The sequence below is a fragment of the Cavia porcellus genome, unplaced genomic scaffold, assembly GCF_034190915.1.
Source record: "Cavia porcellus strain 051 isolate PalLab524CR breed Dunkin Hartley unplaced genomic scaffold, mCavPor4.1 scaffold_15, whole genome shotgun sequence".
NCBI classification, from domain to species: Eukaryota; Metazoa; Chordata; class Mammalia; order Rodentia; family Caviidae; genus Cavia; species Cavia porcellus.
The window spans coordinates 66,850,459-66,865,223 of record NW_026947498.1 but is presented as its reverse complement, the minus strand read 5'-3'; the positions used below and the strand labels follow the sequence as shown (position 1 = coordinate 66,865,223).

Sequence of the window (14,765 nt, the reverse complement as noted above, 5' to 3'; positions counted from 1 at the left end):
ACAACTCTCCCTATGTTTCTGATTGTATACCTAATTACTTGCAAAGATCTAATATACCAAATCATATATCTAATCATATCTAATATATCAAATCATGATTACAATTCCATTTCCCTGCAAAAAGTATTCTAGTTATATTTGGTTCTGATATCATGACCATTTATAAAACAGCTAATAAATACTAATGAATATTGAATTAACTAATTTCAGAGTTTACTCAGAGGGATTACATTATCTAGTACTAGTGATATATTTATTTTTGCCTGTTTTACTAATTAGGTCTAAAATATCTTGTGCATTTGTCATTGTCACTCTCACAATTCTCAATTGCTCCTGTGACTATTTGGAAACCTGAATGTTCCTAATATCTTCCCAATCAAAAGTGAAATAAATTTAATTCAGCTTAATTTAAGCTTCTTTTCCATATTTTTAAAAAGATTGTGTTATGTTCTTAATGTTTCACTTTCACTGACTGTTTCTTTCCCTTTCTATAACAAAGTTAATTTCATAAAACCCCTAAGAAGCTGTTCAAAATAACATCTAGTTTGCTCTTAACATACTATTCTCTAACAGCTTCCTTGCTATTTGTTAATTTACTCAATAAATATTTCACTACATTCTATGTTGTATGCACTGTTTTATACATCAGTGATACACTGTGAACAAAATAAAGCCCTGCCTCTGCCAAGTTTATATTCTAGTGGGACAAGCAAACAAAAAAGTAAATAAATGTATCATTGAATAAGTAATTTTAAAAGCAGTGGCTTCAAATCATGTTTCATGGAATTCACATTCAGGAAAGGTCATATGTGTACTTCACAATTACCTCAACAATATAAGCATTTAAATGCACACATACTGAATTTAAAGAATGTTACAGTAAACTCATGCATTAATTTTTTTCTGTGTTCTTGAACTTCTTATATATACATCTATTATGAAGGCTATACCTTAACTCCTTTGTTTTATAAAGTCTAACAAATATCCCTCTATCTGCCTATATACAACAAAAATCAAATACAAAAAACAAATTTTCCCTGGCTGGTTGTACAACTTATTATTATACATCATGAAACCAATACTCTCTGCCAATCAAGTACAACATTTATTTGTTTTAATAGGTGTTATTTAATGGGGTTTCAAATAAGACTGCTTTGTAGAACACCACCGCTCTAGAGAAACCAGTACAGAGATTTTAGCAGAGAAATGATATGGTTAACACTGTATTTCAGAAGTAATATTACATCAAAATAAAATAGGTAAAACAAAAAATGAGAAAATCAGTCAGAAAATGAAGACCAAACAAGAAAATATGGTGGAATGAACAATTACTAGGGATTAAAAAAGGGGAGTACATTTCTGAAATACTAAGGAAATAAAATAGAAGTTGATGACTCATTAGACAGTAGGGAGAGCAATGGCTTTCAACAGAATAGAGTCTTAATATACATTACTTTAATATTAGCCATGTTGAAAGGTACAAGTGTCCAGACTCCTTAATACTCAACTCCTTACTACTCATGGTAGAATATTTTATTCACATGTAATCAGTGTGTCTAATGAATTCCTTTTTTGCAATAACAGTCCTAATTTTGTGATTTCCTTAACCCATTTTTATATACTATAGATCAGATAACCTATTATACAGTCATATAACCACTTTTTTAAATTAACTACATTCTTCTTCAAATTCCATAGTAGTTTTTCCATTTAGACTTCAATACTATTAACATTATCCTTGTAATGTATTTGAAATTCATTATCCAATATTATAATAGCCTATAATATCACATTATAATGTTTGTATTCTACTATAAGCAACAAACAATCTTTTAACTTTTCACAATAACACAAATATACATTTTTATGTAGAGCCTTCACTATACTATCTTCTCTAGCTTCCAATAACCCTCTTTCTTTCAGGTAAGGAAAGCAGAAATACTTATTCCCAAACTACTGTAGCAAAAATCTTATCTGGAGAGAGAAAGGCATTAAATGTTTTGCCCAAGATAATTTGGCTGGCCAATGGTGAAGCTTTCAAGAAAAACAAATTTTTTATTCTTTATTTATTAGTGCTCACTCTATCTTGCCATGTTATCAAAGTAGTATATTTAACTCCTGACAGGTTTCATGATCATCTCTTTTCTGAATAAAACTAGATAGCTATATATTTCATTTCTTTTACATTCACACAGTTTCCTGAAACTTTTTATTTTGAAGCTTTCAATAATACCAGCTTTATAACTTCAGCCACCTAATACCAATCTGCTTCACAACTTACCATTCCTTTTTATCTCTAGTTTTATCTCTAGTAAAATTTTATCTCTAGTAAAATTCTTCTGCATCTCTATGATATCCATGAATACAGAAAATATAGAATTTTTTTCAAAATCTAAGATTTGGAAATAGCAACATGTCAAAGAATTTAAAAAATCAAGATATAATTCCCTGCCCAGAAGTTCAAATTTGGACTCTAAGACACTTACATATTTGTCTCATAACCATTATTAAGATCTTTCCTAATTTCACAAAATATCTGTTCGTGATGTTGAGGGAAAAATCATTATTGTGTACAAATTTCACAAGATATGTTAAAATTAAATCTGTTTATTTAATTCTAAATAAACTTGGCTTTTAAGCAAACTAATAACAATATATTTAATATTTTTCTTATCTCATTCTACATTTGTGTACTATCCAAAAAAATATTTTAATTTATTTTAAAAATGTATTGAAATATCAAAATATTTGGTACTAAATTTATGTGGCTTCAAAAGTTTACTATTACTTCTCAAGTATTCAAACACATTCATAAAACAATACTCATTTCCCTAAATCATGTCAAAAGCACATTTGGATGAAACTAAAAAAATGACAATAAGGATAATCATGTCATAAAGTGATACTATAAAATTGTTTTGTAAATTCTCATCTTTGCCTCCTATCAGAATTTCTTTTTTCATTAGAAGCTTGACATCAAAAAAAAAAAAAAAAAAAAGGAGTTCGACATCAAAGAATAATTACCTAAAATGCTGTCTCAGTAAATTACAATACTGGCCATTTTCAACTGCTTACAAATATTACACATCCTATAAGTATTAAGCCCATAGCATACATTTGCTATATGTTTACACACTTATGAAGAGATGAAAAACTCATGGATGATTTTATGTTCTGAATTTTTAAGTCAGTGTCTTTCGACCTTCTGAAATAAATATATTTATTTTACTACTTTCTATTTAATTCTGGCAATGTATTAATAGTTCTATTTATTTTATACTGGACAGTGAAATACAATTAGCATATCTGAATGACAACACAGGAAACCAAACGATTATTTTCTCCTTTAGTTTACTGCTTATATAAAATATTATATTTCATCCAGTATTGGGTCTTAACATTATCTTGCAAGTTCTACTTTTGGTTTTATGCTTATTTCTTCCCTACCATCATTAAGTTGATGACAAAGTGATGCCTGAAATACCTTTATTAATTCAAATTGACCAGTCTGCAAAATTCTTTGCAGCACTGTCTTTGATGTTGGCATCTCAACGATTCTTACTGTGATGTTTTATTTCCTTGTTTCTCCACAGAAATATAATGAAGAAATAATAGGCCTCAAGCAATGCACAATTTACCTTACAAATCTGGAAATATTCTGAAGTCAAGGTTTCCTGAATTTCCTCTCTCAGAACTCCAGCCGTCCCTCCTGGATGCAAGGGACCACTACCAGTCCCACCGCTATTACTGCCACTGCTGCTGCCACTGCCAGGTGAGGAGGCAGTCAAGCCATCCAAAACTTTTCGGAAATTAAACTTCTTCATTTTAAGGACTGTTGAGAAAGTCAAAGGAAAAGAGAAAGGGTTGACTAAGTACATAGAATTATACCGGGTGAAATAATTTATTTTTCCATATTCAAGGCAGTAGTAGCCAGCCCCATTTTATGAGCATTGGCTAAAAAGTGGAAAAGAAGGCCTTGTTTTGTCAAATTTTAATTCTAAAATATCTATCTTCATAAAATAAAGACCATTCCTAGAGCAACTGTATTCCTTCTTCACACATCAGATTTTCAAGGGCTTTATCCCCAGCTGTAACTACGCTTTGACAGCACTGGGGTGACAATAAAAGGCAGTGTCATCCTCATCATTAGTATTATATCATCATTATTATACAATCAAACCAGAATTCAAAAGAACAAGACCCTCTGCGTCTCTCTTCAAGGCGGGATTTTTTTCTAAAGGTTCAGCTAGAATAATTTTTATTTCCAGAAAAACGTTGTTGGGGGGGGTGTTGCAATTTACTCTGCCACCATCTTCCAGGCGACCCCCCCACCCCCCAACCCTCTGTCATCTTCAGCCGTGCCTTTTTTCTCTGTAAGAAATTTGGGAGGCAAAGACGCCTTTTATTCCACTCCCCATTCCCAACAGTCGGGAGCCCAAAACATCTGCGGCTGACAGCACCACAGCCGACGGGAGGGACGAGCGGCGACACCGGCCACCTCCGCGCTTCCCCGCGCCCTCATCCCGGCCCCTCCCGCCCGCGCCTCTACACCCCCACCCCCCCTCCTCCCACCCCCGCCAACCAGCCGCTCGCAGCCCCGCGCGTCCGCCCGCCCGCCCCGGCGCTCTCCGCAGCGCAGCAGCGGCCCTCTGGGGACGCCAGGCGGCGGCGGCTGCGGCGCAAGTCCCGCCTGAGCCGGCCGGGCGCGGAGTCAGGCTCCCGCCGTCGCTCCCCGGGGCCCAGCGCCCAACGCGCGAGCACACCAACACCCTCAGCAGATCGCCGCGCGCCGGGCCGAGCGCACACACACGCGCGCCCACGGGCCCCTACAGACCCTGCGCGGGCGCCCACACGCGTGCAAGCAGGTGTGGGGGAAGCGCGGCTGGACGGCGAGCGCGGCGTCCCGGACGAACGTCTAAGGACCCGGACTTAGGCACCTTCCTCAGACGCCGCTAGCGCCTGCCAATCCGGGAAGAGAAGGCTGCGGAGAACGGCGGGCTTCCAGGCGTGGGTGCGCCCGCCTAGGGCAGCTCCGCCAGTGTCTATGGTCTCGACGCCGGGCGCTCTCCGAGGTCCTAACCAGGCAGGCGGCTCCGCCACAGGCTCCGCCCCCGCCGCGAGAAGCAAGCCCCGCCCCCGAACCGCGCGATCCCGCCCCCGCCTCCTGAGGAGGGCGCCCAAGGGGCGGAGCGCTCAGCAACGTCGAGGGGCGGGAACCGCCTCCCCGCCAATCCTGTGATCCTGAGGCGCGGTAGGAATTTGAGGATAGGTTGGAACAAAAGCCAAAGAAAGGGGGAGGGGAGAATGTAGAAACGCAGGTGTTTGATTGAAGTCGGTATTGGCCAGTACACTCCGGCGCCATGCTTTAAGGGTTGTAATTGGCGCTACCTGTTGAAGGACGCGAGTGGCAATCAATAGAATGCCTGGAAGCTTGAGAACTTGGGCGCCTGGAGTGGAGAAGGCAAGAAGGTTACCTTAGGTCTCCCTCTTGACGATGTAAAGAGGACAAGTGTTTTGCAGCTTTTCACCTCTGTGAGCCTCTTCCCTCTGGCCAGGTGCATCCTTTGGGCTGCCTCACTTCCTTGACATCTGCGCTCAATTTACATTTGTAATTAACCCCTGCCTAACCCTTACCTAGTAATGGCTTAAGAGATGTCTCTGTCAGAATGGATTGTATTTCAGTACAGTTTTAGAATACACCGTATAGCTCTCAGATTCCTAAGGGATTACTCACCTTGTTCACTCTTGGAAGCAAAATTACTCCTTCTCCTTCATCCTCACTTATACAGAGATGTTTAATTTTTTTAAATAAATTATTCATTTAATAAAATGTGTAAAGAATAAGACTTTTAAGCTTTTTCTCTGAGCCAGTAATCATTTTGGATGATACACTATTCAGTGCAGCAAAACAAAACACTGCATCAAGATGGCAAAATGTGGTTTTGAGATTTGACTTGCTATTGAACTTAGGAAAATTTGGACCTAGCTCTGTTCCTCTGAAAATGAAGGGCAGCTCAGGGGGCATTGCTAACTATAGACTTCAATTTGAACAAAACAGAGCTCATTAGTAATTAGCCCAAATGCTTATTGCCTTACATTTTACAGATCTAAGAATTCTTTCTCTTCCCTCTGCCATCTCCTTCCCCCTCTTCTTTGCTCCCTCTTCCTCTCCCTCTGTCTCTCTCCCTGTCTCCGTCTCTCCCTCTCCTCCCCCCTCCTCTCTTCTTCCCTCTCTCTCTCCCACCACTCTTCTCCCTTTCCTCCCTCCTCCTCCTCTTTCTCCCGCTCCTTTCATCTCTGTGTCTCACCTCTCTCTCCCACAACCAGAGATGGTGAGAGGGAGCAGGAGAGAGACTTGAAAGAGAAAGGACTTGCTCAAGTACACAAGGAAAGGAAATGATGGAATGGAATAAAGCTTGGTTTTCGGAGCCTTGATTTAATGTTTAAGCTCTCACTTTGAAATTTTCAATATTTAATGTTCATTTTATCCTTTTTCTGACACTACACAGCTACCCAATAGACAGCCATGGGATTATATATTTCACCTAGTTTGTTTAGCACCCAGCACATTTCACTTTTAAAAAGAACTAGGTTTTTTGCAGCTGGTTTGTTAATAGTTGTTAAAGATTTATGAGAATAGTACCCAATTATATCAAGTTTGGGATGAATAAAAATAAAAATAGAAATGAATATCGTGTCTGATGTAAACTAAATCTTGATAGAATTCCAATATTTGTATCTGATTCTTTAACTATATCTTTATCTTTATTCTCTTTGCTCAAATTTTTTCCTTCTTCCAGATTCATTGCTCACCTCCAAGTATGGAAACCAATTAAGACTAAGGAGTTCAATTCCCTATCTTTATGTCTGTCTTTTCTTTTTAAAAGGGAAAAAGAGGAGTTTGTAATAAGTATTAGTGGACTGGACCTTGTTGTCTAGCATAATGGTTTTGATGTCCTCCTTCCCTTCATCAGTAAGTCTCCTGAAACTCCTTAATTCTCAAATGAAAATAAGCCTATAAAGAGTGGTGGTCTGGCCCTTTGGTTAAAGTAAAGAAAAAAGATATCCCAGTTCAAAAAATGAGATGTAATGTTTATGAGCAAAATTCCTTACGCTCCCCATCACTAGCACCCATATTATTAAAAAGTAGATGGTGGTTTTTATTCTAAAACTTGGAGAGCTGAAAAAAAAAGCACACAAAAAAATTGCCAAAGATTAGGACTATGGGGAGAATGCAACAACCTACTTGAGTTATGAAGTAATACGGTAGATTTCCCTTCAAATAGATATGAGTAGAAGAAAAAACATATTGGAATATGTTTCCAGAAAATTAGAAGTCTTTAAAACATAATTAGAATTTTTAGAATATAGACTCTTTAGCACCATTTTAAATGTTTCTCCACAGTGGATAGGATAATGCTTTATACATACTAATTGTCCAGGAAATATTAATTCGAATAAATAGCACTCAGTAAAAATCTTAACACAATGAAAATCACAGAGAGAGGGAGAGAGAGAGAGAGATCCCCAATGGATAGAAAATATTGTGATGCCAATTCACAGACTGTAAGTCAAAGATAGAAATGAGGAAGAAGTACAATACATTGTGTATGTAGGGGGACAATATAAACACTTATATTCTTTTTTGGTTTGTTTGTTTTTATCGGTACCAGGGATCGAACTCAACGACTGCCTGCTTGCAAAGTAGATGCTTATGCTGCTGAGCTAAATCCCCAGCCCCTAAACACTTATATTCTAAAACTGTTACTAGGTGAGAGAATCATAATAAATTCTTTATAGAAGCAAATTCCATTCCAATTTAGTTAAAACATTTATAAATTATTTATGGCAGGAATGAGACCATACCATAAATATATCTTATAAAGAATGTGGAAAACATTAGAGTTGGGTAAGGTAATAATAATGAATAGTCTTAATCATTCTATTGCAACCCTGAAGAATAGCTCATGGAAAGAAATTACGTAGGTATAGTTTGGATATAAGCCATGACTTCTTGCTAAAATAAAAATATAAAGACTTGCAAGAAAGCACAATAGCTTGGTCACTGCAGCAAAATCATCAAATCATTTTAAAAACTCTATTATGAAGATTTTTATAATATATGTTGAAAATACAACTCACTGCAAGTGCTTATGATCTTGGATTGAAGCCACTTTTCTATGCAACCCCCTGCAAAAATCGAATAATTGTAGAAAATATATACCTGTGTGGCACTTCACACAGAGAGGAAAATTTGCCAAATTGGCTAGACTTAGAGAAAACTAAGCCAGATTGATAAAATGAGCATAAATTGTCCACTCTATATAAAGTTCTAACAACTTTATTTACATCTGTATGCTAAATACTGGAGTACTCTGAAGTTTATAGACATCTCTTTTAATTTGAAATAGGTATAGCCCCCATTTACAGATGAGAAAATTAGAAATGAATACCGGGTTATTTGCAAGGAAAATCCAGTCTTCAAATCTGAAGTTAACTTTTAAGATCATGCTCTTTAATCACTTCATATTACCAAGTAGAAGAATAAGTAGAAACTATAATAGACAAAAAGAGGGCAGAGGGGTAGCTTTTTCTAAAAGAGTGTCAAATATGTATTAGTTTTCCAGGGTTGTTATAACAAAATTGCAGAGGCTGGGTGGCTCAAACAATGAAAGCTTCACAGACAGTTTTGGAAGCTTGAAGATCAAGATGTCAGCGTTTTTGGTTTCTTTTGAGGCCTTTCAGTGACTTGCAAGTGATAATTATAATCTTTCTGTAGGATTGTAAGATCTTTCTCTGTGGGTCACATCCCTGCAATCCCTAGATTTCTAACATTCTTCATTTAATAAGAAAATCCATCAGATTGCATCAGAACCTACCCAAATGGCTTTAACTTAATCACCTCTTTAAAGGTTCCAAATGCAATCATTGACTGAGGTACTAGGTCATGGTAGCTAACTGATTATGTCAAGTTGAGTAAGTAAGAAACACCCAACTCGATTGGCTCAGCATAGTTTTCAGTGTGGAAGACCAGCCCCAGAGACAGTTGTCATCAGAATGGGATAAAAGTAAGACAAAGAAGGAAGGCTTGCTTTTGTTCCTTCAGAGGAGCTTCAGTCTTCACCTTCATCTTGAACAGCATCTCCTGGCTTCCAGTCCGGACCCTCTGAATTCCCACTGAACATTACACTGCGCTCCAGGCCTTTGACTGGATTCTTCGAATCTCCGAGATAGTCCTTTTGCACTCTTCCACATCTGGCTCTGTGGGTGCCCACTGTAAGCCAATCTTACAAATTCTTATATAAGTGTATATCTTGCATTACGTTTGTTTCTCTAGTAAGAACTGATCGCTATATAAGTGTTAGGGTTTCAGCATATGAATTTTTCCCATAAAAATGTGAGTTGGCACCAAGTGTGGGCCACAGGGAAGAGACAAGAAGTCAGCTACTTTCTGTGAATTGGCACCATTCACAGGCCATGGAGAGGAGAACAAGAAGCCAGCTGCTTTCTGTGAATCAATGCCATGCACAGGCTGTTGGGAGAAGAACCAGATGCCAGCCCCCTTGGCTCACAAAGTGGGAGACAAGAAGAGCCAAACCCTCCCCAGGTCCCATAAGCGACCAGCTGATCCAAGCAAATACAGGCTGAGATGATAATTGTTAAAGAAAAATACAACTTAATGCTTGCAGTGTTTAGTGTTTCACTACTTTGCAGACCTAAAGCTGGTAGTCTGATCAAATATTTAGAGGATAATAATATGCAATATAGCAACTATGAGGGATCTTCCTTTGAAGGTGGTAGCCATTATTAATCCTCTGCTATCTTGTTTTAAAGCCCTGTATCATTTTCACTGTTTGGTGTGGTTTGGTTTTATTTTGTTTGTCTTGTTTGATTTTATTATATCTCATGGTGTGGGCAGCTATTTCAAAGACAACAAGAATATTATGGTAGCCATTTTGGATTTACTATTGTCTTGATTTGAAGTCCTGTATTGTGTTCATTGTTTTGTTTTTATTGGTTCTATTTTGTTCTGTTTTATTTTATTTTATTATGTTTGATGTTTTTATTATGTTTTATTTTATTTTATTATGTTTTATTATATTCTGTTTTATTTTCTTTTATTATGTTATTATTATGCAGTTATTTTGAAGACAACAAGAGACATTATAGTAGCCCACTGTTGATTTCCTGTGGTCTTGTTTTGAAATCCTGTATCACCTATACTGTTTTGTTTTCACTGGCTTTATTCTGTTTTATTCTGCTTGGTTTTATATACAGATATGATTAGATCAATTTTGCATGTCTATGTCAGGTAATCTAAGCAAATGTTGAAGATAACAATATGTAATATTATAATCATTGTTAAATTCCTATCATCTTAATATTGTTATTGTTATATTGTTATTGGTTGGGTTTTTTATTATTCTTATTGTTTGTATGTCTCTTGTTTTTTCTTTTCTGTGTTTTAAAATACAAATATTTTAAAAATCATCAAATGCAACATTTTTAGAAGCGAACCACCTAGGAGATAGAGCTATATTTAAAAATTTAAAATTAGTTTCTCAATGAATCCTCACATGATCATATATGGTAGTTATAAATCACTCTATTTTACAGATGACAAACTGAACCAAAGAACTACATAATAAACTCACTATCTAGTAGATTTTGAAACAGGAATTTGGACTCACATAATTTTATCCCAAAGTACGTTTTTTTAAGTTTGGCAGTTCTCTTTAGATAAATCAGAAAAACACACACACACAAAGTTCCACTATGTAAATATTTGATATTAGAAAAGTTAGTCATGGCCAAATTAAAGCAGTAGGATAAAACAAAAGAAGAAGAAATATCTGATCAGAAGTTCAGGTGCTAGAAGTAAAAATGGCGTCTGGGAGCTATGAGTCAGTGGGTACCACAATAAACTGAAAGAAGGATCTTACTCTCTAGATTTTAGTATAATTAGAAGTATATTAACAAAGTCACAAAGGGGTGACCACTAAGATAGAAAAAACAGTTATTGAATAACTAATTAGATCTGGCAAAGCAATACTAATTTACTTAGAGAGGCTGTCGTCTGAGAAAGTACCAGAGCAACTGGAGAAAATTTAAACAGAGGGAGAGTGATGGCATGAGAGTCACCATAAAGTCAGACAGCATTTGTTTACATTAATGTGTGCCATTTGCAATCTTCTCATTTTGAGATACATAGTTCTGGATTGAGTAGCCTAATTTATTACCCACTTCTGACTATGCAGTTGAGTTATAGCACTATCTTTATTGGCCATTCTAGAAGTTAGAACTTCATTAAGAAATCACAGCTAGAAAACCAAGTTCCACCTCTATTTTTTACTCACAAAGTTTTTCAAGAGCATTAGAAAATTATTTTTTCTTCTTAAATCTTCATCCAACCTTACTCTACGTCCTTCAGTAGGGGTGTTAGTTGATAGTTGCTCACTTTCCATTATGAAGCAGGAAATAGAAACCAGCATTAAAATCCCTGATTCAACTTAGTCCAAGCCCACACAGGGAAAAACCACAGGGTTAATTAAGTTGTGTCATAACTCTCATGGGTTTCAAATAAACAGGCAGCGGTCATTAGGTTATAACCAAAACATACAAAATATGGCTCAGCATACAATCAATAACAGAATTGCAAACAGAACTCATATCTTCTATGACAAAACTCAAATATTTGCTATTAAACATGTAATTAAAGTCAATTCTTGGAGTATATTCTAAAATAGATTTTTTAATGTACTCATCCACCACATTTTAATGTGTTAAGGGAAAAGAAGATGGTGTTAGGAAAGGCCTAAGTTTAGGCACAGTGATACTAACAAGTGCCTTGGGCCTCTAAACCTCAATTTTCCCTTGTGTATAGGAACAAATATAGACTGTTATAAGAAACATATAAGACCTCTGCATTTGTAGAATGCAAAGCACTTATAAACATATTGCTTAGTTTCATTATTCTTTTACTTTTCTGAAATAGTGACTAAGAACTGACTTTAGATTTGAATTTATTTTCTAGTTTTTATTAATATAAAAGTCTTTTGAACCTGGTGACTGATTGACTGTAGCTGATAGAGAGCAGAAAGGTTTGAAATAGATGACCTATAAGGTTCTTTCCTTTCCAAAATCCTGTCTTTCTATGATTTGTTTACTCAAGATCATCACATTCTTTCCCTAAACAATACAAAGTCTCACTAAAAAGGTCATTAAAATGATACTCATATAGGCAGTTGCCAATACAGATAAACTGTAGTCTATCATAGTCAAGAAACACAAGAATCCTCAGAGGTATCCTTCTGCCAATTGGAGAACCCTGGAAATAACATTTTATTAATATTTTTATATGTGTATCTATTAATGTAAAATGTGTTTATTATAGGAAGCTTAGTAAATTTAGACATTTTTTAGTTCTTTTCAAGACCTTTTTTAAAAGTTAGAAGTGTCCAGCACAAGCTGTTCTGTTTCTAGTTGTAACTGGTTTTTTGTTGTGAGCATTTTCTATTGCATTAAATATTCTTTAGACATATCCATTTTGAACATCAATATCATATTCAATTATATGGATAGCATTTACAATTTAATCATTTCCTTATTCTTGACATTTATCTCTGACTTCAAATTATAAATAAAATGAGAATACTTTTATACTAAAAACCAAATGTACTAAATATTTTATACTAAATATTTGATAGTTTCAGGAGATATTATGTCAAAATAATATGTGTTCATATTTAATTCTAAATTTTAGTTTTTAAATGTTTCATGAATGTATACTCTATCAGTCAGCGGTTCATCTCAGAAACCAAATACCTGACATACACAATGTAAAGGAGGCAGGCGTTTATTTTTGCTTATGGTTTCGAGGTTTCACTACATGATCAGCCGGGCTGCAAGATAGCAACATCACGGTAAAAAGGAGTGGTGGGTAAAGTTGATCACTTCATGGCAGCTGGGAATCAAAGCACTGGAGCAGAGCTGGAGAGAAAGAAATCTGCGACCAAATGGAGTAGCACAGTTGCGCCTCCATGTTGCTCACAGACTTGCTCCGAAGCCTGCTTCACTACTCCCCCTGGGCAGCTCGGCCAGCTTCCCTGCTGCATACACCCTCGTTAAGAATGTAGGTCTCTTTGGAGAACAGATGCTGTAATAAATCTTTGTAAAGTGAAAGTCATGCCATTTACATTGACTTCTTTTTGTGTAGCTGTCAAAATTCAGAGAGAATTTTAAAATGGTAATTAGAAAGCATAATCAATTAATCAGAACAGATAAGTATGAAAAACGAAAACATGACTGCTTGTGGTTTCAATTTAGAGGAAGAAACCACAAATTTTTTCATAAACTTTTATGTCAGAAAGAAAAACAATCCATTTCTTTGATTTCTAAATTTGAAAAGTGATGACACAAACTTCAGTTTTCTCAACAAATGAAAATTATGATTGTGTTATATTTATTGCTATTTAAAAAGTAAAGAATAAACAAAAATAAATAGCTGAAAGAACAAGGAATAACACACTGATTTACAAAAGAAAATTTCAGAGGAAAATGACAAAATCTTAGAGGAATATTAGAGACTTTTAAAGCCAGTTGGAGATTTACAATTATAGATTAAAGAAAGAGATGTTTACACTTGGAATTTGTTAATCAAAGTGAAGTTGGGAGCAAGATTCATAGGTTCTTTGACCCTGCTACCCTCATCAAGATGATAAAAATACTACAAACATTGATGATATGCTTTCTTGGGCTTGGAATATGGATACAAGAGCAACTATTCATTTTAACATAGCCTTCATTATTCCCTGATGCTTTAATTCATTACGACTCATGAATCAGTTTTAAAAGGAATGCATATTTATTTTTGTGCTGGTAATAATAAATTTAATAAAACTTCTACCAAATTACTTATTCATGATGGGGAACAAAAGGTTAAGATGCTAAAATACTGTAAGACCCACATTAATTATTAGCTTTGCTAAAATTGGCACATTAGAGTTTCATAGAAGAAGCCAGGATACCTGCAAAACTCAAACTTTTGCAGAAACAAAATTTCAAACACAAAGTCAGGGGTAAGAAAAGATGAGTAACTGTTTGCCTATCCAATTGCAGTCTCTAAGACAGGAAAATCCTTTAAGTGCGTCCTCTCTGGCCATACTGCTCTAATCAATTTCTTGGGTACCTTTGACTAACCTTTGCCAAGCTGAAGAACTTTAGAAGTATTTTTTCAGAAGTGAGCGATTTATGAGGTTTTCTGCCTTTAGCTCTCTTCAGTTAAAAGATAAATTCTATTTCTCAGCCTCATTTCTCTACTATCTTTAGCTGTAGTTTTTCTTTACTTAGTGCAAATATTACTTTGCTTTACTTTTTAAAGTACCTCTCTGTCCAGTGTGTTTTAGTTATGGAGATCAAATATATTGATCTGAAACAGTTCTTGCGAAAATATTCTGTACAAAAAAAAAAATACCCAGGACCTCAACAAATGCTACTTTTTTTTTAAACAATGCTGTTTTTAAATTTGGGTGGCAAAACCTATAGGAAGCAAGGATATAAATGCATGTTTATTACAGCTGACAGTATAGCTCAGCTGTATAGTACCTGCCTGGCAAGCTCAAGGTCCTGAGTTTGATTCCTCATATCAAAAAAAGAAAAGTGTGTTTTTCAGAACTCTGGTTTTACTGTTGTGAAATAGTTAACAGGAATTCACATGGCCCTTCTGCAGGGTATAACACTGAGAATGTTGATTAGCTCCTGTGGGT

At 35.9% G+C, this 14,765-nt stretch overlaps 1 protein-coding gene across 7 annotated transcripts in view; it reads right to left on the bottom strand.

The window, feature by feature from the left end:
* Stxbp5l (syntaxin binding protein 5L) overlaps positions 1-5,115 on the bottom strand; it is a 375,791-nt gene extending 370,676 nt beyond the window's left edge. For 6 of the 7 annotated variants that reach the window (XM_063225050.1, XM_063225052.1, XM_063225055.1 and 3 more), the window contains exons 1-2: positions 4,835-5,115; positions 3,639-3,832 (exon numbers count right to left, since the gene is read on the bottom strand). In XM_063225050.1, coding sequence (XP_063081120.1) covers positions 3,639-3,824 — 186 coding nt within the window. In that variant the 5' untranslated portion in view covers positions 3,825-3,832; positions 4,835-5,115. The remainder of the gene's footprint in view (positions 1-3,638; positions 3,833-4,834) is intronic. The other variant, XM_063225051.1, reaches the window with a different exon arrangement.
* Positions 5,116-14,765: the final 9,650 nt, after the last annotated feature.